At 34.5% G+C, this 25,644-nt stretch overlaps 1 protein-coding gene across 2 annotated transcripts; it reads right to left on the bottom strand.

Moving 5' to 3' along the window:
- On the bottom strand, positions 1-25,494 carry LOC128229610 (uncharacterized). 2 transcript variants are annotated; one of them, XM_052941368.1, is made up of 17 exons: positions 25,319-25,494; positions 24,206-24,577; positions 23,797-23,925; positions 23,100-23,254; positions 21,755-21,973; positions 19,219-19,294; positions 14,876-15,019; positions 14,289-14,512; positions 13,674-13,934; positions 13,222-13,324; positions 12,327-12,577; positions 11,645-12,020; positions 10,998-11,325; positions 10,540-10,744; positions 8,286-8,402; positions 7,495-7,526; positions 5,045-5,214 (listed from the first exon to the last, which is right to left on the bottom strand). In XM_052941368.1, exons 1-17 carry the CDS (start codon positions 25,335-25,337, stop codon positions 5,196-5,198), a joined length of 3,030 nt encoding a protein of 1,009 aa, XP_052797328.1. In that variant the 5' UTR covers positions 25,338-25,494; the 3' UTR covers positions 5,045-5,195. The 2 variants fall into 2 exon arrangements, with proteins under 2 accessions (XP_052797327.1, XP_052797328.1); XM_052941367.1 differs by lacking the exon at positions 7,495-7,526 and having other exon boundaries at positions 1-5,214.
- Between the last annotated feature and the right edge of the window lie 150 nt (positions 25,495-25,644).

Genomic DNA, 25,644 nt, shown 5'->3' with positions numbered 1-25,644 from the left:
TCATAGCTCAATGATTTATTGTATGCATAACTGGAATTACAAAATGGAATGCTCTAGAAACAAAGTTTTTTTTACAACCATGAAAATATAGAATAATTAGACAGGGCATTTCTAATAACAAAATACACTTTCAGGTATCAAAGCATTGATTCCATGTAATTGATATAAAATATGTTAAATAAGATATGTAAATGTTTTAACACCATGAGGTCAAAACACATATTGGACGGAATACAAATATATATCATTAAAAGCATAAAGCTATAGCTTAATTAATAGTTATGAAAAATAAGGGAAAAAATGAAATAATCTATTATACGTGTAACTATTTTAAAGGTTTAATATGACCTTTATATATTCATTTAAGTGAACATGTACTAGGGATTTGTAACAATTAACACTGAAGGCCTTGTTAGAAATTGAAGCTGAATAAAGCATTAATTAAAAATGACCTTAATGTTGTAATTTCATTTTGGTTTTATGTTAAGTAAACATTTTATTGAATTAAATTCACATCAATAGTCCCCATTAAGATAAAAACAGGTCTTAAATAAGGTCAGTTTTGTTCAAGAGTGTCAAACAAATAATTAGCGTATTTAATAATGTTTTAAGAAATAACAATTACTTTGTATAAAAACGAAATAAATGACTGCCATATAACTCTATTTAGTACCATTCTAGAAATTGATTATTCTACAAAGGGACATCAATTATAAAGTAAAATTAAGGCACATGAATTCATAAACTAAGAATAATTTAAGGACATATAACAGGATGATACAGCAACATTTATCCATAAAAAAGTATACCGTACATTCACTGGCCAGTGTGGAACTATTTTGTTAAAAAATTAATGTTAATTTGGATATATATTTCAGTTATAAAATGACGAAATTGTAGCATTTACTAATTTTTCGTGTTTGTTTAGAAACTCAGCCCAATGAAAAAATGCAGCTTAAATAGCATTTAAAGGGCCTGCAGTTGTATAAGTATGTTTAATTCATTAAGATGCTTTCTAAGTGATCATTAAAAGTTTATAATATCTTACCACAGTGCTGTGGAGCTAACACAATGCTCTTTTGTTTTAAGCAGTCAGACAAGGGCATGACTCGACAATTATTTTAGCGAGGGTTTTAGGCCAAGCTGTACGTGCGCACAATTTCTCTTGCAACATGTGCACCAAATTTATCTTTTATTGAGTAATTTGCTAAGCTTTAAGTTTGTTTGCACCACGATGCCAACAGCTCCAAGGCTATCGCAATACCCCAATTTGTTTCTTCCAAAAATAGACAAGTTAATCATTATTACCAGAGTTGCAAAACAAACAAAACAAATATATATATGTATATATTAAAAAATACAACATCACAGGCATATTATAGCTAGACTATGTTCAAATATCACAGTTATTATAATATCTACAAAACATACAATAATTATCTGATATCAAAATCCCATGCTGCATGTGTAATAAGCTCATATTCACAAAGTCAACTAGTGTACTGCCCTAATACAGCCAGATCAACTATAACATTTTAAGACAGGATCTATCCGAAATAACAAGTGGGATGACTAAGAGTGCTGCATGCTCATCTAATATTTATGTTCATACATAACTGTCAGAAATGGCCAAATAATGCTAGGAAATAACATGCTGATCACATGGGTTTAAATCTTGTAGATTTGATTTTTTATGCATTTTGTATTTCAATTAAATTAATGAGGCTAAAAAAGGTGAACAGAATAATTTTCAATAAATTTAAGTATTTCACTCGTATTTCAGTAAGTATTAAATACTAGTAAGGCCATAAAAAAGAAATTGTATGGTAAGGGTTACATCTTGTCCAAAAACAGGTAGAGTAGGTAGGATTAAAAAAAATAGATAGGTAGGCTTGATGTTAGAATGATACTGTCATCATTTGGGAATGGTGTAAAATTAATCTTCTGTATAAAGCCTTTTAAACTACATACTAAACCACACATCTTGTTTTTTTTATGAAAAATGTTTCTTTAACCAAAAGGACTATAAAACTGGTAGGATCAGCCGCTATTTCGTATGTAAGGTCAAGTAACCTGAACCAGAAGTATTTTTTTAGGCCTAAATAAAATTTTCCATAGAATCCAAACATTCAAAAATTGTCTTTAAATCAAATTAAACCAGAATGCAATAAATTGGTCATGAAAAGCTGGAAACAAAAATACAAAGAAGTTTTCAAAATGAGAGCTCACTGTTGTTTCATGGAATGTAAAATAAATAAACCAAAAGTGCTAAGCATAACAGTGCAGATTATAATAGAGCAGGTAAGGCGTATCTTAACAAAGACAGATAATAAATAACACATAGACATGGCCATTAACACAAATAAAACATCAACACCGACTCTTGAGCAACACCTTTGCTACATGTAGTTACCATGGCAACTATTACAAATATTTAACAAATTTTCCAAATTGATAACATAACACCAAAAATCTACTACTCTCTCAGATGTATGGAAATACATTAATTTTTTTTGCTAAAAAAAATCCCAATGTGCCTTCATAGCATAAAATTCCTTAAACATAAAAACGTAAGGTCATACTTAATCAATTCTATGTATAGCATTTGGTTATAATTTGATTAACTAATATCAACATGTTAATAAAATATCATAGAGTTTATGAGACAGCAAGCGCTAAATTACCATGAAAATCTAATGATCTGGGGCCGTATTCAATAAGCATCTTAGTAACAATTTTCAACTTAGTGAAAAATTGCCTTTTTTCTAATTTGAATTTTAAGAAAATGAACGATGTTTGTACACCGAAATTATGAAAATAAGCAAGATCATGGTCTAACCAATGTATACATATGAATAAATCTGATGAAAAGTAATAATTTAGAAAAATAATTGATGTCGAAAATTACAAAAATCTCACTAAGTTGAAAATATTTACTAAGCTGCTAATTGAATACGGCCCCAGGTCATAATAATTTCTTGGTTCATATCTGAGGAGACTTTTCACAGTAAGCACTATTTTCCTTGAGCCATCTTAAGTCATTTACGTCATTTTGATACAAGTGACGTATCTCTTTCATTGCATTCATCGAAAACACTTTTATGTTAAAAACACTTTTATACTTTACTTTAATTTGGCTTCGAAACTTTAGAAAATTGACATAAGCTAGGAAATGACTGAACTTTAAAGATGTTTTAAGAATACCAGCCAAGCACTAAATATCTGATTAGTTATGCTCAAATTTCAGTTTTAAATCATACTCATTCAAAAATGCTAAACATAGAATTGTTTCACATGGCCTTGTGGCTTTATATTATTCAATGGAATCTTTATAACCTGTCCTGATATCCAGTTGTGTCACAAATGAGAAGGCTAAATCCTGTAGCTCACTCAATATATCACATAAATGTTTGGCAACTATGCTCTTTATGGGGGTTATTCTGTGGAAACATGTCATGGTGGGCACATTAACTTGTAGAAAAAGAACACATGCATACAAATTATATAACTTTAACTGCATAACAAACCTTGTGATAATTTAATAGGTGATCTTGGTGTTTGAAATTATATTTTGTAAAATCTGCCATACATACACGTTGAAAAATCAACAGTCTGCTAATTTTGAAATTTTATCAGGTGAATCGGTAAATTTAAACAGAGGCTGAGTCAGTAGAATTTTTTTAATCTCAAACACTAAGCTGGTTAAACAGTTATTTGTAAATACATACTAATAACCTTAATGTTCTAATAAAATATATGATTTTCATCCAAACATTTGAGTGCTGTTTGTAATACTAGAGTAACAATTTCCACTTATTAGAAGAGAAAATACAGAGTTACAGCGAAGCCCACAACTGACATGGTGCAGTGCCACCCTGGTGTCAATATTCGGAACTGTTAAACCAATGGAGAAATTTACTTGAAGTAATGTGAAAACCCTCAACAAGGAAATGCACATGGTATTGGATTTAAATTATAACCTTCGTTTAAACAATATAGATGACCATTGAGGGTGGTCCTAATCCCCTTTAGCTCATATAGATTCAGTTACTAAAACCTACAGCCACGTTAATAAGGTCATTTGTCCATTAAGCCTAAACCTATCACTAAATATTTACCTGTATATGAAATTAAATTGATCTTCTACTCCTTTCTTTATTTCTACTTCAAATTTCAGTATAAAAATCTCTATATAAGCTAACTAGAAGATTTCAAAATGAAAAGAGAAAAAAGTGATATTATTTCTAATAATGTGAAATAAACACCTAAACAGATAAAAAATTCTCCATCAAATATTACAATAACAATGCATTTGTTTTGAAACACTATCATCTTCACCATTAAATTATCAACACTTGAACAGGGAATGTTTTCTGATACAAAATAGGCTTCTTGAGTACTAAATTACACAATATTTACTGGAGTTACAAACTTGAAACACTATCACAAAGTCTGAGTTATCAGCTCTGTTCTTAATTCTTTTATCAGTGTATACAATACCTGAGATTTAGAACAGTATCATATTTAATGGTGGTGATATCAAATGTTCAAGAGACCGCAATAAATAAATAGTTTGTTTTGGAGTTTCTCTACCCACCTCTTTATGTTTGGGTGGGTAGGTAGGTTTTTCTTGTTGTTGTTTTTAATTCCATAATGAAAAAAAATATCTTCACTGGAGAGGCTAATAATAATTGGGTTCTGGCTACTATTTTGAGTCAGTTGAAAAAAGCCAAACAAACCATTTATTTTGGCCTGGAACTTGGCAATTTTACTTTTTCATCTTAAGGCTATTAGAGTCAGTCTAAACAAAACAAGAGCAACACATGCTGAAATGATGTCAATGCTTGTTCAATTTTCATAATCAAGGGCCATAACTCTACAAAACTGAATATTCAGCCAGTTATGGAACTTGAAAAACAGACGAGCTAAGGATCGAAAAGCATTTAACGATCATTCTTTCCATGTGGGGCCAAAACTCAATAAATATTAAGAGACAGAGTTATTAGACTTCCCTTATAAAGACAAAAAACAAAATGATCAAAATAACAGTTTTTCCCACTAGGGCTACGTCTCATTGTTGCTGTTCTGACGTCGTGAGGGACGTCGCGGCGGTGACGGGTGTTTGTATCTCATGGAGGCGGAGTTTACGCTTTGTCGCCCACGAGGAAGGGGAGGCTTAGCACTACTGGATCGTTCTACGATATTTCGATTATCCTGAAAAAAATAATATGCAATGGATGTTTATCATAATTAATATCTTATCATTATTCTCATAACAGTTCACAAACATTTTATTATTTGCAACGTACATTGAGACATTAGCTATTGATAATAAATTGATTATAATCCACATTACTGACATAAGTTCAGCCAACTAAGACACATTTGCCAAGTTCTTCACTTTTAGATCAGAAATCAAAACTGTTTCATTTACTTTCTTGCACTTTTCATGTCAAACATTATAAGTACATGTATAATTTCAAAGCATTGGGCATGCAATATTTCAACAAAAAGTAAAATAAAAGTATCATACGGATATTACACAATAAGAGTGATCATAAAAGCATAATTTAAAATAAACATTAAATAAAATATACATTGTTCAAAAAGTGGAAAAATAGGTTTATTAAATGGGGAAATTAAACTGATTACTTATTTAAACTGCAAGTTTAATACAATTTCCTGTGTGGCTAAGTCAAGGAAGCATAGTATTACGGTATGATAGGTAAATGTTGTGATCTATCGATAATCATGTCATATACTATTTTAAATCAAATTCTAACTTTACACAGATGTGAAAAGTTTGTGCAAGCCCTATTTTCAGATTTGCTTGAAGTCATGAGACAGAGTTTCAAAGGATTGTTATGACTATTACATATTATATTCACTAACAAGAGGAGCTTGAATACTGAGATGAGGCAGATCAACCCTGATCTAAATATTCATAATGGCTTAACCAATGGCAAGATTTTCTAGTCACATCACAACCCAGGACAAAGAAAGCCAAAGAAAGCACAATGAATTTAGGATTAAATATTTGATTCTTTACATAAACAAAGTATGTGAATATCAAGGGTGATCTTAATGCAATTTAGCAACTCTCTGCAAAATATAAAATATGATATATTACGATGTATTCAAATTACATGTGCATATATTGTACCTATTATGTGGATATTGTGTACTTTAAATTTGATAATACCTTTTCAAAACAGGGACAGTTCAAGACTTAAACAAATTATTGTCCATAAATACCTATGTTTTCCTGAAACAATTGAAATGTAAGTCTGTTAAATATTCAAGGCCATTTGGTTTCTCTTTTCATTATAACAATTCAATTTATTGCCATAAGGAACAAAAAAAGCACACAAACATGCAACCATAGTTCTTACATTACACTTTGTTTTCCTCGTACCCATTAGATTACAGATAATACATAACATAATATTTAAAATCACAAGAAAACATTCATGCAATGTTAACATTGACTACCAAATCCTAGGTGTAAATGTTTTTGATGATGCATTTAATATACCGGTAACTGTATCCACACCCAGACAGGGTTTAAGCTCAAGAGTTATGAAAGGGTGATGCACCCTGCCCTTTGTGGGTAGCACCCTTCTACCTCTATTGAGACCAGCATGTGCACCCTTCTGCCTTTTTAGAATTGAATGTTTTAGATATTCAAACCATTTTATTTTTGTGGAATAGCTTATAATATGATTATAAATGCGTACAAACTTAATATATCTGGCAGTTGCATTTCAAAATTTTAAACATATATGTATCTCTAACATTTTTACATTTTTTGTCAAATTTATAATATTTACATTCTTTACAGCTTGATACAATGAATATTCTCATTTCTCCACTAGCACCCTGTCCCTTTTCGGCGGCATCCTGCCCTTTTTCAAACCTGGCTGAAACCCTTCTGTTAACTATTTAAACAGTATTAAATTGATGGTAATGAATACTAGTATTTACTGCATATAGACCACAACATTTGACATAACATATATTACGTACATAAACCGTCCTTGACCGACTATACACACAACAACAACTACTCTCTCAAAACTCTGTCAAGAAAATGACTACGGTTTTTCCAAATACACGCACAGAAAATCCAAATTTTGCTTTCTTCTTAGTAAATACATAATTTATAATTGGCATGACGTTGAGCTACTCCGATATAAATATTCATATTAGAGATTTATTTGTATATTATTACCCTGGAATAAAAATTAAATGTGGAATAAGATTAAATAATTTTAATTAATATTTCCAGATACAAACTAACTTTTCACAGGAATCCAATTTAGCGTCATGTCAATTTAAACTGTATTTACAACATGAGCGGAAAATATCGAGTTCAAAAGAATCTGCATGGCAAAGCATTGCTAGAGCAAGAAATGGCCCCATGCCCAATTAACAACACCATATAAATGTATAGAGTATAAGAGACAGTGTTTTTGAGAGAGTTCCTATACATACTCTTGAACATCCTCTTCCAATATTGTGTCAACCTGACAGACAGAGACGGTTACAGACTCGTGGTACCCAACAATGAAATTACTATTCAACACATTTACAGCCACTATTGTACTACCAGACTGATTGACAGGTTGTCAGCTAGCCATGGTCATATTAACTATGATAGGGTTTTAGCTCAAGAGTTTTGGCAGGGTGCTGCACCCTGTCTTTATTTCGGTAGCTGCTCCCCCATGGAGACCAGCATGGGCACCCTTTTGCCTTCATAGAATGAAATGCTTAAGACGGTCAGAGATTCCCTTTTTTTTTATTGAAACAATATAATAATAACTACAAACAAAATTTACATATTTGGCTTTTGAGACCTGTAATACTTTAATTAAACTCAATTGCTAACATTTTCTGATAAATTCATTTTTTTCAAGTCCTTCACAATCTGACCACATGTCGCCTTTTCTCCCATAGCACCCTGCCCCTCTTCTGCAGCACCCTGTTCTTTGTAGAATCTGGCTAAAAACCTACATTAAACTAAGAGGATCACATGCCCATACCAAAGCTTGCATGTCTTTCTCAGATGGGCAAGTGGCATAATTCCAAAAAACATTTGGCCAAACTGCGAAGCTAAGAGAAGTTTCTACAACTCATAATACCATTGGTATGGATACAACGGAACACATAATTATTAAGTTCAGAAGCCAACTTCTACAACAAATTACAAAAGTAAAACAATTCCACAGAAGTCACTATTAAAATCTATGACAATGTAACAACTAAGGGAATTAACTGTCACATACTTGTGGAACAGATTGTGAGAGTGGCCTCCCTTGAGCAGGCCTTGCAGAGGGGCCTCTGAATGCCTGGGGAGGAGGGATAAGTGGCGCAATGTCATCCTCCTCATTGATCACCGATTCCTGGAAATACCAAAGTGTTTTTAAAAACATATATGTAAGTAAATGAGCACATACATCCGTAGTAACTTGCTTTTCAAACAATAGAATTTTATATTCAGGAAATAAACACCGCATTTCGGTCAAGTTTTCATCAAGTAATAACATCTGCATACTTTTAAGTATTCATCAACTTGACAAGACATTATAGTCATTTCATGTACAATGTAATGCCTCTTCAACATTCTTTCCCAGCCAATCTCAGCAACACATGAGACCTTCAAAGACCCCACGAAAAAACTTCTCATATTTACATTGATCTCAAAAGTGCCCCTCGACCCTCTAAATCCAGCTTTTAGAACTCCATTAAATCTGAATTGTTATCTAAACTAACAACAGCTAAACCACACAGCAACAACAGCTTAAACATAGTCCTAGACAGTTGAAGTATTACAAATACCAATTTATTACATGTATAATAAAAGAAACAACGTGAATAACATCAGTCTTTTGATAAACTGACTTACAAATCACACTATTTATATTTAGTAACATTGAAAGCATGAGAAAAATGTAACTATGATTTTTACAAGGTTGTGACATTCTTTTGAAAAGAAAGTTTCTTAGGAGCACAACTATATGAAGGTACTTGAATCAGATTCTCAGATAATGTGACACTATGCAATATGGTATCCAACAATATTAAAACTACATGAACATCACATCTTTACCAAATGCTTTCCACCAAACCAGAGCTTATTTTTCTTCTGAAAAATGTTCTGTTTAAAACCACAAAAACATTTGAAAAATAAATTCATTTTTGAAGAGTTTATGGCATTTATTTATTTAGGGCAATTCCAGTTAAACATATAACGCACTTGGGGAAGGCAATTATTTAACTAGTATACAGGTGGGTGTATTTTTTTCGCTTATTTGGACCCTACAAGGGTAAATTTGCTTCTATAGGGGGATGGCATAATTCAAAAGTTCCTCCCCCCCATATGTTTAAATGGAATAGCCCTTTTATGTAACTATTATGGTCAGACACACACACAAAAAAATAGCATTGAAATCTGACCATAATTTCAGTGTTTTTTCAGACTTTGTAACTTATTTTAACAGTATTTCGACATAACGCGAAACTGATGCAACAGTCTTAGTCAGCTCTGACATGAAACAATACAACTTTCTCTTGCAAAACCTATGCATATCAGTCTACCACATGTATGCCAGAGTTTTATAGAAAAATGATCCAAATACACAAGATATTTCAGTCATTGCAATTGAACTTTTTGATGAACTAGCCTGAATTCTTAAAACTAGTGTTTTGGCATGAAACATTTTAAAGAGCCCTAGGAGTCGTTTTGTCAAGAATCTGAAGACTGTTTTTCACCTAGGAGAGAATTTCAACAGTAGTTCTGCACTGCTTAAAATCTCTCCTAGGTACCAAATCACTCCTAGGATTCTTGATGCAAGATCTGAAATAACTCTGCTATATAAAATTTAGAATATGTGCAAGCCTGGAAAACACTCCACCAATGTGCAGCTTGCAGGCTTGTGCTACTTTTATATAAGAGCAAATGCCAAGTACTTATTTGTTGATGAATTTTTTATCCAAAAGGGGCATAACTGAACAATCATAAAAAGAGTGGGTTATGGACCATGCTATGCCTGTGCATATTAACTCTGGCAACATGTGTATCACGATTCATTTGAAAATCTTGAATGCTTTTTAGTTATGGCCAAAATTGAAGTTATTGCATTTGTTTGGTCGAAAAAGGTGCATTATTCAACAGTAATTTAAGTCACAGTTATGGGCCTTGCCAAACATGAGCCTGTTTTCATAGGCTACTTGTGTACAAAGTTTCATTTGAATATCTGGGATTTGGGTTAATGCTGAGTTAAAGATTTTGATGACACCAAGGCTATGACTATACCCTCTTTTTTTAAAACAGACGACCTAAACAACCATTGAAACTAGACTTTTGGATGAATAAGCCCAAATTCATATACTATAGCTTGGCATCAAATTTTTGAAAAAGCCCTGCTATATAAAATTCAGAATTTGAGCAAGCCCGGAAGACATTTTACCAGTGCAGGGCTTGCAGGCTTGTGTTTATTTCGACCACTGCCTAAAAAAGAACACATGTCTTGAAAGTACCTGTAACATGCCATCCCCATTCCCCACCACATCTCCATTCATCTCATACTCGTCGCTCGTATCCATCGGCTGTACCCGTTTTCCTGGGCGTGCAGATCGGGCAGGCCCCTCCTGCAGGGCGACCGCCTGACCGTTTACCATGGGAACTTTGTCACTAGTAATGATGGGATCCTCCTTTTCCTCATCCATACTTTCTTCAAAATATCTGAAACAGAATTGACAGATTGGAGAAATAGTAACGAGCAGCTTTTTTTTCCACAAAAGTCTTTGAAGTCTTTTACTTTAATTTTTTTTTAAAAATCATGCAACCCCCCCCCCCCCACACTCCGAAAAATCATAAATTGAAGCTTAAAAACTAACATTTAGTCCATGACCAACACATTGTTCTCTAGCACAAAAATAATAATGTCAAATCATGGAATTTTCATTTTAACAATTTCTAAGTTACTTATACAAACCTCTGAGGTTCATGTTTTTGTGGGCCTCCCTTTGAGTATTTCGGTGAAGGTATCCCAGACTGAGCTCTGGGCGGCCGACTGGTAGCTGAGGGAGGGGGATGCAAGGGAGCCGCGAAACCCCGAGGTGGGGTCAGGTTCTCTGGGAGTTCAGGCGGGGAGCGAACATCAAGCTCCCTTTCAATGTCATGCTCAGCTAAAAACCTGTCCCTCCTCTTCTTCTTTTTCTTCTTGGGTGGCTTTGAGTTGTCCTTGTTCAAATTGGGACGTGGAGCATTTTCTAGAGGCATCAGCATGGGGGGAGGTAAAATCTTCTTTCCTTCCAACATGCCTAAGGAAAGAAAAACAGAACTAGCATTTATCTTCTATATTAACATCAGGTAACATCAATTATTCAAAGCAACAATAGCTTGAATTAATTAATCTTTTCTTACATTATTTGCCAAAAAGCTCTACAGCCAAGTTATTTCATATGTGAATTGACCTAATAAGCAATCAATGGACATTTCACTTGCACGTTAGTATAAAAACAAAATATAGCTGATAGTTTTAAACTTCAACTGACACATTCATGGGTGACTTGCAAATAGTAAAATTAGGCAAATATGATAAAATATATGTGTGATTACTCAGATCAACATCTAACAAACCTGGTGGTTTATTTCCTGCAGAATCAGGCCTATGAACCTGGTCACCTGAGGGTGGACTAAGTAGACTTTCTCTTGAGCCCGAGACCGGTCTATTGGCAGGTGGGGATGGGGTAAGGCGTTGCTGAGGTTTCGGAGGCGAGGGCTGCATCCTAGGGGGTCGAGGAGCAGGCCGGGGCCTGTTAGACTGGGAGGGGTTGTTAAAGGCGTCGGGCATGTTAGGAGAGGGGCTGTTTCTGTTGTTGAAAAAGTTAGTCTGCGGTCTCTGGGTCCCAGGGGGAGGGTTGGAGGCCCGTATTGGGGGTTGCCGTGACTGCATGTCTCCCGTTGGACCCGGTAATTCATCATTATGGTAGTCACCACTTTTTCTGTAACTTGGCTGAAATTTAATGTGACATTGTAAAAGGAAAGATGATTTCAAGAAGAAGTACCCTTGTGTCTTAACATAAAACATCCAAAATAAAAATCGAAACAACAACACTTTGTTTGTTGAAATCTGAAAAAACTTAATGTGCATAAAACGGTAAGGAAGATCTTACATGTTTTTTTTTATTTCACACATAAATCTTTCCGTTGTTTTTGCTCATCGCATATACATTTAAGGCTTTGACTAAACTAATCACAAGTAAAAAATACTGAATTAAGCATTTATCTTTAAAAAAAGAATTAAATATTTGTAACATACTTGAGCAAAAGACTGTTGGCCACCACCAGGAGGCCTGGGAGCGAATCTAGGTGGGGCAGGTTGGTGGGAAGGCTGCTGGCTCATCGGTGGTGCACTTGGGCGAGGATGGGGTGGTCCCTGGCCAGATCGGCGTGTGGGCGGGCCCCGAGATGTCAGGGGTGGGCCGTGGTCGTCGTCCTCTATGTCGGATACATCCATTCCGCCAACACTAACACCATCTACATCCTCATCTGGTGCCTCTAGTACTTCATCTTGAAAAGGTGCCACACAGTTGCAAACAAATTCTCTAAGTGAACAATGGAAAACCAGCTACCCAGGAGTGGTTAGCAAACTCACTTTTTACCAAGTCACCTCCAGTTCGATTCCTGCCATGGGCACATTCGAGTTTGGTTGTTGGTCACCTAACCAGACTTGTGTTGTTTTTTTTAACCAGTTCTCTGGTTTCCCCAACAACACAAGACCTCTAATATGTGATCAGTTTTAAATCGTAGTAAAAAAAAGGTTTCAACTTAACTAAACTTCCAAATTTTCAAAAAAATGGACATGGCAATGAAAGAATCAGGGTTGCTTCCTTGACTTTGTATTAAAATGAATAAAGCAATGGTGTCTCATAATTCATTGAAGCAACGAAAAAAATGATTTGTGGCTAAAGAGAAAGCTAAATCACTCAAAGCAAAACATCCAAAAGTTCAACATTCAAAATCAGATCAATGGTTGTGAAAGATGCGAGTCCTGAGAGATGCACTCAAGCAATCACTGCATTTTGTTAGTATTTTTTCCATCAAATGCTAAAATATCCTAACAGATTTTCTTTTCAGTACATCTGGTTTACATAGAAACCTCTAAATGCAAATACTGCAAAGCAGCTCTAGCCTAACCTAATTTCACTACTTACAGACGTTGTCATCAGTTGCCATAGCGACCTCTTCTCTAGGGTTGCCACGGGCAGGGTTGAAGTAACCATCTTGTGAGGCCGTTCGTCGTGTGTTAACTGACACCTGGTAAATAGAAAATACATAATTAAAATTACACTTCTTTGATATGAACTTTGTACTAAACAAGTCTCCCCTTCAATTAAATCAAGTCATTCTTCTTTTCTTCTTTGGCAACTTCTTTTAGGAACTTAATGAAACTTTGAGCCTTGATAGACATTGCAATTGTTCACAGCACAGGAAGTTAATCTCTTGGGCACCCTCATGCAAAATTATCTTCCCATATACTTTCTTTAATTTCTTCTATATTCAAAGTACAAATATTTGAAAAAAAGGTTTAAAACACGAGAGGAAAATAATGCTTTATATAAAGCATTCTAAACTAAAATTTACCTCCGTTCTTATCAAAGTTTACCTCAATTCTTTCATTTGGTCTCTGGTTCTCTGCAGCACTGTTCACTATTCTCCTGTCACCACCAATCGTGGAAGATGTCATATTTGTCATATTTGACGACTCCCTGCTAATTGTGCTCCTTTGTGAAAACATGGCTGAAAGTCGGTCCCGGTCCTTCGAGCCAAGACTTCGTGACCTTCTGACAGGCATACCAGAAGTACGGGGACGTTTTGGCGGGTGGGGTGGGGTGACCGGCATACTGTCCACACTGCCTCTTGTGCTCTGAGAAAAGAAAGTAGCTGTGTTAACATAGATTTTGTTATATGAATGGAGACATAAGAGTAGACTTCATCTTTTTTTTTGACATACAATGTTTACATTATAAATAATATGTAAATGTTACAAACTGTCTAAATTAATAATGTCTTTCATCGGATACTTTGTAACAGCAGTTTGGATAGAAAAGTTACACTTCAAATCAAATTTCATTTTCTATCATAAAACTTTCACATTGATGAATTAACAATGGTAATAAGTTGAATTTCATACCTTAATACTTTTAAAATTGCAAATAAAAAAATTCTCAGCATGAAAGCATTAAATTCAAGCACAGTATATTTCAACCAATGAACCTACAGCAAAATCAAAGTCTGTGCTGTTATCAAAATCTCCCCGGGTAAAGTATCCCGACAGCCCACCATTCATCATAAGCCCAAGCCCGTTAGGTAGGGGACTGTTCGGGTTGCTGACAAGCCTCTGTCGCTGATGGGACATAATGATCAGCTGACAGTAATGCAGTTGTCTGTTCTTTGCATAGTCCCATGGTGTGGCATTGAACTTGTCCACAACTGTCAGGTCAGCTAAGGAGAGATGATGGAAGATTGTTGAATAACTTATTCACATGATTTAATTCAGGTCTGAAAAGCTAAGAAGATATGATAGAAAACTGTACTGTAAGAATTACTTTCATTCACATAATTTAATTCTGCTAAGAATGCTGAATTGCATACATCGGACAAAAAAATTACATAAAGATCAGTTGGCCTAAAAGAAACGGTGTATAAATAATCATTTCATACATGTGTTTAGTGAAACTTGTTTTATATATTTTAGGTTAGTAATGTTGATATCCATACAATGTAACAGAAGATGTTTCTAATATCCAGGGAATAAACATGACTAGGTAATCTTCATATCACTACACTATGAAAAACAAATCATACCTGACTGGTCAAGAAGGTAGTTTACAACGTCCCCATGCCCTCCTATACTGGCCAGGTGGAGGGCATTCCGACCCTGGGCGTCTCTGTCATGTATACACTGTCGGCCACCGATGTCCAGGATTATCTTACACGCTGCCAACGAACCTGAAGATAAGATAACATTTGCATTACTATACTACAGTTTGTCTGATTGAGCTACAAACTCATATTAAAGAAAGACAAAAGTACCATGTTATGACCGACAATGCTCATCTGTTTTTAAGGGGCATACTGCAACAATTATTTAAGCCAGAGTTACAGGCCTTGCTATACATGTTCGTATTGTCTCTTGCAACATGTGTACCAAGTTTCACTTCAGTATATTGATTTTTTTTAGTTATGGCCAATGTTCAAGCTTTTGCACAACATGGACCGAGCCCGACATAAAAAACAGATGACCTAATATGGTAAAGGGATAAACATGGGGGAAGTTTTCACAACAAATAAACAACTGCTCTGATACTAACACAACACTTTTAACAATTGAGCTAAACAGGCAGCTGGTTTTTACTTATACACACACAGACCCACCTTTTTTTCAATTAATTTTAGGTTCAACAAGGTTGATTTTTGCAGAGACTGAGTCAATTATCGTTTAATAAAATATTATGAAAAAAATCGTTGTCCCCATAAAAAATCTCCCAAATTGAAGATGCCACTTTTGCGAATCTGTAGCAAATAGTGAACGCCAGCAGGACCCCTGCTGCCTTTAACTCCTGACACAAGAACAGTATGATTGACTTGGTGGGAGGAAAACAGTCCTCAACCTCTGCTGTGACACTGGCATGGTGCACTACAACATGAGCTTACTAGACGGTTGAACTTTACACAAACTCACTACAATAAAAATGCATACATCTAAGGAATGCTAATGCAGCGAAAGGCTACAGTACAGGACAGTCACATATGTAAACCATCCAGCCTAATCTTGTATATGTATGGCCATAGTTTTATATATTGATACACTCCATGCAACTGTTTTTTGACCTACATCTGATTTACATGTATCCTTCTCCATATAATTAATGCAGATCAATATACATGTTTGAGATGTAAGAATCTTTTTTGTACATGAATAAAACATTGTAGCTCATATTTGATCATTTTCTTTCAAAATGTAAAACCTTTATGAAATGGACTGTCTAAATACATCTATAATTTGATATTCAGATTAAAATATACCACTGGGCAAATTTTTAAGAACTTTGTTTAAGTTAACAATGTTGTTAACCTCATTGTTGTTAACTTTTAATGGAATAATGGATTGAAGTTTAATATATACACTTGTTATTTGCAGTATTTGTAGCATTTAGCTTTGAGACAGATATTTCAGCTGCACTTGTTTGATTTAAAAACCCTTTAGCTGCTGATGGCGATTTTAAAGGCTTTGCAAACAGCTTGGAACCAGACCAGACGCCGAGTAACTCGGCGCCTGGTCAGGTTCCAAGCTGTTTGCCACTCAGTCAATATATCCCCAAAGTTTTAAGTAAATTGAAAGAAATTTAGAATAAACCAGACGACATTTTTGAGCAGACGACAATTTACCCAGCATGCAAAGGGTTAAATATATATGAGAACATCACTAAATATTTCATGTCTAAAAGTTGTTAACAATATTGTTAATCGCGTTGTTAACTTTAACACAGTCCTGAATAATCAGCGCATTGTTAACATCATCATTGGTCTTGAAGATACATGTAGCTGTATTGTGTCAATGTAAAAAAGTTCACTTTAAATTCACATTCATGTTTTGTATGGTACATCAAAGAAAACCACTTGAATAACAAACTCCAATAAATCAGAAATGTGAAACCGAGCTGAGAATAAATTTAATGCTCAATGCATCGAAAATGAAAAAAAATAGACAGCAACTGTTTTATCACCTACATATATTTACAACTTTTGAGTAGTGAGATATTGATTTCCTTATCTAAATAATAAAAAAAAAAAATTCAATTAAAAAAAAATCACAACCTTCTAAGTTGTGCTGCAGAATAACAGTTGTATTACAGCTTGTAAAAGAAAAAATATAAACAAATAAACCAAACTGGCAGCAAAATGTTTCGAAGTGCAAATAACCATTAGCATTCTCTCTGACAGTGTAAATTGATTTCATTTTTAAACATTTGCAAATGCATTCAGGTTTCATATTTCATGAATTATTCTGTCATATAAAAGGCTATTCTTTACAATCTGTGAAGCTTTACTCTGATAAAATCCAATCAATAATTATTGAAGGATAAAATTTCACAAGAGACAACAGTATAAGTAAATTCTCCAGCAGTGAGTTATTAAAATGTCATTTTATATCAATAGTGAATTTTCAAAGATTAGGTTAAAATTAATTGTATTGAAACTTTTGACAAGTTTCATTTTTAGTCATAAATGGCTGACAGGCAAAACAGCAAACATTTTTTTCCTAAAACAGGAACAATTGGGCAGGCTGAAAATTTGATATGATAAGAAGTACAATTACAAACAAGGGTACTTCAAGCAAATGCCAACACTGGTCTGATTTTTCCAGTTGATCAAGGGGCATAGCTCAACAATAGTTAAAACCAGAATTGTAGATCTTGCTTAACATTACTGTTATGCATATTTTCCCAGCAGTGCTCCAGCCAGGATTTGAAAAGGGTGAGGTGCTAGGTCAGAAAAGGCTCTTTTGATGTACATTGAATGAGCCTTAATCATGGGCACTTGCGAGGGTTCAATTCTAATTGTATATGTGTTTCTATACTAAAAGTTTATAATGAATACCTTAACTATTATCTCAACTTCAGTTTCAAAATTATGCATATTTATTATTTTTATACTTTATATTTCAAAAAAATGACTCTGTCAAACAAAAGGGCACAGGAGGGTGCAGTAAAAAGGCTGCAGGGTGCCCAACGCTACTATTTAGGCCTAGCTGAAGCACTGCACAGGTTAAACATGTACTAAGTTTCCTGGCAAATATGCTGACACAAAAGATATGCCAACAACTTGATATTTTCTTCAAAAAGAAGTCTAGTCAATAAAATGTGAAGAATCACTGTATAACAATGTACCTTTTAATGTATTTCCTAACCATTATGTCTTACAAAGTCTTTCCGGTCAGGAATCAAATGCTAAAATACAGAGGATCCTATGTAGGGTTTTCGCTAAAGAGACATGGAAGGGTGCTGCACCCTGTCCTTTTTTGGTAGCAACCTTCTGCTCTCATGGAAGCGTGCATGTGTACCCTCCTGTCTTCAGAAAATTAAATGCTCAAGATTTAAAAAAAATATATCTTGTTTTAAACAAAGCATAACATATTCAATAAAGCACAATTCCCACTAATTTTTGTGAAATTCATTATGTTCAAATTCTTCAATACCAGACACAATGTACCATTTTCTCCCTTAGCACCTTGTCCTTTTGAAAACTTGGCTAGAACCCTATCTATGTGCCCAAGGCCCAAAACCTAAGGGCATAACACTCAGAGTTTACATAAGGAAGGAAGTGCCTGATATCAAGATTGAAGATGCTTAAATTAACTTTTTACTAATGAACATTATTTTTCATTAATCTGACCATTTAAAGCTGCACTCTCACAGATTGAAGGTTTTGACAACTTTTTTCAACTTTTTTTATTTTTTGTCTTGGAACGAGCCAATTTTTGCGAAAAATCATGGAAAACAGTGATATAAGACTGCTGACAAAAAATAAGATAATGTTTTATGCATTTTTCTTAAACCGTTAGTAACGGTTAAAGCCATAAAACATTGATTTTCGAACGGAGACATGCAAATCTGCGATCTTATCTTTTGTCAGCAATCTTTTATCATTAATTTGCAGATATTTATGCAAAAATTTGCTCTTTCCAAGATAAAAAATAAAAAAGTTTTAAAAACGGTAAATCTGTGAGAGTGCAGCTTTAAGAGTCTAGCAAAGAGTTTTGACAGGGAAAGAAAAACAACACAAAACCTGTCAATGAGGCTTGATTATGTCAATCACAAAGAGACAATTTTCCTTTATCTCACAAAGAGACAATTTTGCTTAATCACTTAATCTAATTACATACCCAAATGAACCTATAGATAATTTCCCCTATCAGAGGAGCAGTGCACATGCCCTACGTGACTAAAACCAACTGCAAATATTGTTTAATAATTGGTTATATAACAAGACACATATTTTGTTAACTTGGGCCAATTTTTTTTTTATTTCAGATGTTTTTTGTTATTTTTACCTTTTATATCCGCATCAACATTTTGCTAGAAGCAACCTCACATTTTAATTTTCTAACCTAAAAAAGTGGCACATAAATCTGCAAAGCGCCTTACCCAGTTCAGCTGCAGTCAACAACACTGTTCTGCCTTCATCATCCTTGATGGCTGCGGTATCACTTGTCAACAACGTCTGTAACAGGGCAATATACTTGTTTATACATTAATATCGAGTACAAAAATGTACCTCTCTCAAATCTTAAATTGCAAACAGTTTCATGAGGTTGAAATATGGGCAAATTTTGGACCCCATTCACAATCCCAAAAACAATACTTATTTAACAAAAACTGGACTCAAAATTCACAACAAATCTATAAGAAAACTCTCAACAATTATTGCAGATTTTTTAATACAATCTTAGAGTCTTAAAAGGTTTCAAAAGGAAGCTAAAATATTAAAAAAAACCCAGAAACTGTAGCAGTTTCATTGTAGGACACATACAAGGTATCTATCCACAAATTTATGCATATATATATGTATCGCTAATATCTTAATTCTACTGGCCCTGGCCCCTACACAAACAGTTGTAACTAGAAATGTGTCCATAGGACACGGATGCCCCCACTTCGATTTTTTGTCACAGAAAATAAGCCATAATGATTATTCAGGATAATCTGCACAAGGGCAAATCCTTTTCAAAAATTAGATCGGATAAGATATTTTTTAAGTATTGTTGGGAAATAAAGGGCCCTAACTCCTAAATGATTAAAGCGATTTCCATGGCTATCGAACTTGATCAAGGTATTATGGTCACAAACATGTGTTAAAAGTTTGGTGAGGATTGGACAAACAGTTTTCAAGAATTAGATCGGAAACAATCTTCGGGACGTATTTTTCAAGTCTTTTTTTGCAAATAAAGGGCCGTAACTCCTAAATGACACAAGCGATTTCCATGGCTATCGATCTTGATCAAGATATTATGGTCACAATCATGTATGTAAAGTTTGGTGAGGATTGGACACATACTTTTCAAGAATTAGATTGGAAACATATATTTTTGAAGTATTTTTGGCAAAAAAGGGCCGTAACTCCTAAATGACTAAAGCGATTTCCATGACTATCGAACTTGATCAAGATATTATGGTCACAAACATGTGTTTAAAGTTTGGTGAGGATTGGACAAACGGTTTTCAAGAATTAGATCGGAAACAATCTTCGGGACGTACGTACGTACAGACAGACAGACGTACGTACGGACAAGGGCAACCCTATATGCCGCCACTTTGTGGGGGCATAAAAACACTGTCAACAGTTTCAAATTTTGATATAACATAAGTTAGAGTAAAAGGGTTTATCTTATCAAAGAAAGTTGAACTAAATATTGTAAATTCAGTTAAGCACTAATCGAATATCAGATATCAAATAAAGATTTAACTTGTAAATTCAAATAAACCTTGTCTTTAATTTACAGTCTCACTACATGCTTGTGTTTCAAATCATATCTCATTATGAACAAGAATAAACAAAGAATAATTAAAACAACTAGTTCATACAGATACTGCATTCAAGCTGGATTTTTATTTGACAAATGTGATTTTGCAACAGAAAACTGTATGTTTATAGAGGAAAGGGAATATGCTGCTGATTCATATTCACCATGGTCCGCTCTAGTTTTTTTTTATCAGAAATGAACCATATTTACACAGGTCTGACCTAGTTTTTTTTATCAGAACTAACCAGTGTTCACACTGGTCCGACCTAGTTTTTAATCAGAAATTACCCATATTCACACTGGTTAGACCTAGTTTTTGACAAGAAACGACCCATATTCTCACTGGTCCGACCTAGTTTTTTTTTTATCAGAAATGACCCATATTCACACTGGTCCAACCTAGTTCTTGACCAGAAATTACCGATATTCTCACTGGTCTGACCTAGTTTTTGACCAGAAATGACCGATATTCTCACTGGTCCGACCTAGTTATTTTTTATCAGAAATGATCCATATTCACACTGGTCTGACATAGTTTTTAAAAAGAAACGACCAATATTTACACTGGTCCGACCTAGTTATTTTAATCAGAAATGACCCATATTCACAGTACTCCGACCTAGTTTTTAATCTGAAATGAACCATATTCACACTGGTCAGACCTAGTTTTTGATTAGAAGTGACCAATATTCACACTGGTCTGTCTCATCATGCTGAGAAATATTCTGATTGAGTTTCTTGAAAAATTGGATTTACACTGTTGAATTTGTGAAAGGGATAAGAAACTTGAACACAAAATTTTATTTTAATATTGACCTAGATACCTAATTTTTGACCCGAGATGACACAATATTCATACACAACTTAAATAACATGCTGAAAAACATTCTAACCAAGTTTCATAAAGATCAGATAAAAACTGTTGTATCTTTGACCTGGAAAAGTAACTTTAATGCAAAATAATTAATGACACCCGAACACATCCCCTCAGTCCCTGGTTTTTGCCAGTCTGTAACCCACTATAACACACTCGCACTTTTATTGACATTAAGCACCTTGGACTGTCACAGAAGAAATATCCCCATGACCTGTCCATTATATTCCAAATAATATCATCTGGAACAAAATTATTTTCTATTTCTAGATTTAATGGACCTAACCTGTAAGCACTCAAGTGGCTCCATACGACGTACAGCCCAGTGCATCCACGTTCGACCAATGAGGTCTCGCTCGATACCATCAGCATCATCAACATGAAAAGTCTCGGCCTGACACAGCAGCTGGAAGTGCTCAATGTGGTCCAGGCGACACGCCCACATACAGGGAGATAACCCATCCTTATCACGAATATTCACATCTGCATGGTGATGTATCAATAACTGAAAAATGGCAATAGAATATCCTTACAGTTTTGTTTTTCTTCTTGACTTATCAGCAAGCCCCAATTTCTTGAAACATCAAAAGTCCCTTATAACAGGTTTAAGCTAAGCTCAATATTTTTGTAAAATAAAATAGTATTGGTACAATTTGTGTAATATTATAGTTACATTCTTCAGAGTTTTTTGGGCTTTAAAAAGAAATCTTTCTTATGTTAATCATGATAAACTAATTATGGTGTAGTAGAATCAAGATGAAGGACAATATTTGGCTTAATGTAATAAGCTACCATACTCAAGCTTTTTATGCTTAAGAACTTTCAAGAATTTGGGACAAGGCCTGATTATCATGAAAATAATGAAATCATTTCTCAATCAAAACCATTTTCTCACATTACACAGTACATCAAGGTGTTTCACTCTTATTAAAAGTGTATTTTCTTAAGCATTCAATCATTGCTCAATATTTTAAAGAATATTACTTCTAGAGCACAAAATGTACTTGAGTAATAAACAATAATTATAAATTGGACTCATGCACAATATATGGGGGCCCTGCCCTAGGTATTTAAGATGGTGTAATCACCTCAATATATTGTAACAACAGACAAATTGAACATGATTCAACCCCCTACCTGAAGAGATTCTTTGTTGGGTGTAGTACAAACCCACTGTACCAGGGCCATGCTCTGTCTTTCAGGGGTGGTGAAATCACCCCAATATTGTTACAATAGACAAATTGAACACCATTCAAACTCCTACCTGAAGACATTCTGAGTAGGGTGTAGTGCAGACCCAGTGTATCAGGGCCATGCTCTGTCTTTCAGGGGTGGTGAAATCACCCCAATATTGTAACAATAGACAAATTGAACACCATTCAAACTCCTACCTGAAGACATTCTGAGTAGGGTGTAGTGCAGACCCAGTGTACCAGGGCCATGCTCTGTCTTTCAGAGGTGGTGAAATCACCCCGATATTGTAATAATAGACAAACAGAACACCATTCAAACTCCTACCTGAAGACATTCTGAGTAGGGTGTAGTGCAGGCCCTGTCATGTTCATCGGAAATGGTAAAATGACCCCCATATTGTATAAACAGATAAATTGAACACCACTGAAACCACTCACCTGAAGACATTCTGTGTAGGGAGTAGTGCAGGCCCAGTGTATGGGGGCCCTGCCCTGTGTGTCAGGGATGGTGAAATCACCCCCATATTGCAACAACAGACTCAACGATTGGCTATTTGAGTCATGACAAGCTTGGTGGATAGCTGTTGAGCCATCTGTAAAAAAAATAATAATTATTATCATTATGGTTCAGCTTAAGTCCACCTCCAATGTGACTAAGAGTTTGCTCAATAATGCTCTCCAATCATTTAACAAAATAACACTCAAAAGTCTGGTATGGGTCAACATTTTACATATTTCGACTCCTATACAAGCGCTTTCTTCCACACATTATATTGACATAAATATTTTATTCAATATATATAATTGAAGATTTTTTTGGGGAGCAAATATATAATTCACAACTTGTGACTGAAATATATATTTATTTCCTTTTGCTTTTATGCTCCAAGTTTAGTAAATACTGGAGAAGTTTCAAGGCATAGGCCGTGTTTGTAAAGTAACTCATATTAATTGTTAATGAGCACAAGATATCTATTTTGAGTTTAAATGATGATCGTTATTCTTCCTACAGAAATTATTTACTGTTCAATACATTGCTCTCATATGCTTTTGTATGCACAATACATTTCAGTGATTTTTTTTAAATATAAAAAGAAAAGAAAAAACAAAATTATAAAATTGTTTTAAAATTTACCATGTGCTGTGACATTAGGGTTGGCCTCTGCCTCCAGTAATGTTTGTAAAGCTACCATCTGCTGGAAGTGTACTGCGTAAGTGAGTGCTGTCCGACCAAGGCCATCCTGGTCATCAGCACACGTAGGATCTGAAAATGTCACCATTGTAAATGATATAGTGTTTCTTCTAGGCCTTTTGACCATAAGGTTAAGCCATGCTGCATTTTTTACTGCTAGAAAAGCAATTTTGTCTCATATTAAATAAAACTTATTAAAATCAACTGTGATATACACTTCCACATTTTGATGTCAATTCATAATCCTATCAGGTGAGGGACTAATTTCTAGCCCCTTGGTTTAAGCCTCTACGAAATTTCTGTTTATCTATAGTTTTAATAAGGTGCATACTAACTTGTGACTAGAACTTACCAGATCCTACTAATTCATTTATTAAATCTGTATTCCCTTCTTTAGCTGCCTGAATAATAGGTGGGAGCACTGTGATATGCATACTTTCATCTACAGTCATTGATGCTTTTAACCTTGCACTATCTAAATTTATCCATTTGTACTGAAATTTGTCTGGAGCATCTACAAATGGCGTCATTGGACTGAGCCCTCTTGCAGTTAGGGACAGGTTCATTGCTAAGTTTTTCTCTTGATTTCGAGTCTGTAATATTCTGTAGTATTTCTGCATGTGCAGCAATGCTAAATTGAGGGAATCCCTGAGTTCTGCACATTCTGAGTCCTCTTGCAGCTTCAACAAAAACTCGTGTATGAAGGCTGCTGCCTTCTGAAAATCTGGAAAGTAACAAAAACAAAAACATTGTCAGCTTAGCCAATCACAAAAAAATATGTATGACATACAGTTTTTAATGTTATTGCCAGATGTGCTACATATGACTAACAAAAGTGAACAAGAAAGTCTACAGTCTGCCAAAGATACCATAAATTGTTGTGGAAAATAGTATAATCAATGATACATTTAGTCAGACAAGATAGAAGTCTACTTTGCTGCATTGATGATTTTATAGTGTTCCGAAACTACCAAAGGTCATAGAACTATGTGATTTCTTGAGATGAAAAATCATTGATAATTTATAGTTTGCTGCAGTTTCACTTCTACTTTCACTTTCAAATGAGGCTGTTGTCTTAATTGCCATAGATACAAAATCTTAATATTAATAATTTCAATTACAAAGCATTTCTGTTTGTGTGTTATTTTGAAGTAATGTGTTTTTAAAATGAGTTTAACTGTTAACAGACGCACAGCCACCTCGTGCCTTCAATACTTTGTAACAAACAGGACTGTACATGTATAATCATTGAATTCATACTGATATGGTACAAACTTAGGTTTCACAAGATGCGATTCTGAATAAAGACACATGGCACAAAAACTGTTGTAATTGCCGACTGACAGCTGCGGCAGCACAGTTACGATTGTAGGTATATGTTCGGCAACTGACATAAATGTTACCGCTTAGACAGCAACCGAAATACAAAATCAAATGTAAACAAACAAAACTAGGTCAATGATACCTCTTCTTTTAATGGTCATTTTTTCTGCGCACTCCTTTCAAGGGTTACCCATATGTGAAACATTTAAATAGAAGTTATTTTTTTCTTAAACGAAAACAAAATATTTGCAGAATCTTATTTCAAACAGGATAGTTTCTCTGTTATCCATATTCCGCGAAGAAGGCAGCCATGTTTATTTACAGTTTCCCGTGATCCTCTTTGGGTACCTGTCACAATATAGTTCTAAAAATTCAAGTATTGTTTATGCATTTGTGCTTTGTTTCAAGCATATTTCTTAGTTTCATTTATTATTTAGTAATATGCTTCGTGATTTTGTACAATTTTAT

This window comes from Mya arenaria, chromosome 4 (genome assembly GCF_026914265.1).
Source record: "Mya arenaria isolate MELC-2E11 chromosome 4, ASM2691426v1".
Taxonomy (NCBI): domain Eukaryota; kingdom Metazoa; phylum Mollusca; class Bivalvia; order Myida; family Myidae; genus Mya; species Mya arenaria.
This window is presented reverse-complemented; position numbering and strand designations above follow the sequence as displayed.

What these genes read in the sequence shown, in the direction of transcription:
- LOC128229610 (XM_052941367.1), bottom strand. An exon ending in GTTGACTGCAGCTGAACTGG is followed by an intron (nt 15,020 to 19,218) that starts GTAAGGCGCTTT and finishes TCTTATCTTCAG; the next exon opens with GTTCGTTGGCAGCGTGTAAG. An exon ending in CAAAAACATGAACCTCAGAG is followed by an intron (nt 10,745 to 10,997) that starts GTTTGTATAAGT and finishes ATTCTGTTTCAG; the next exon opens with ATATTTTGAAGAAAGTATGG.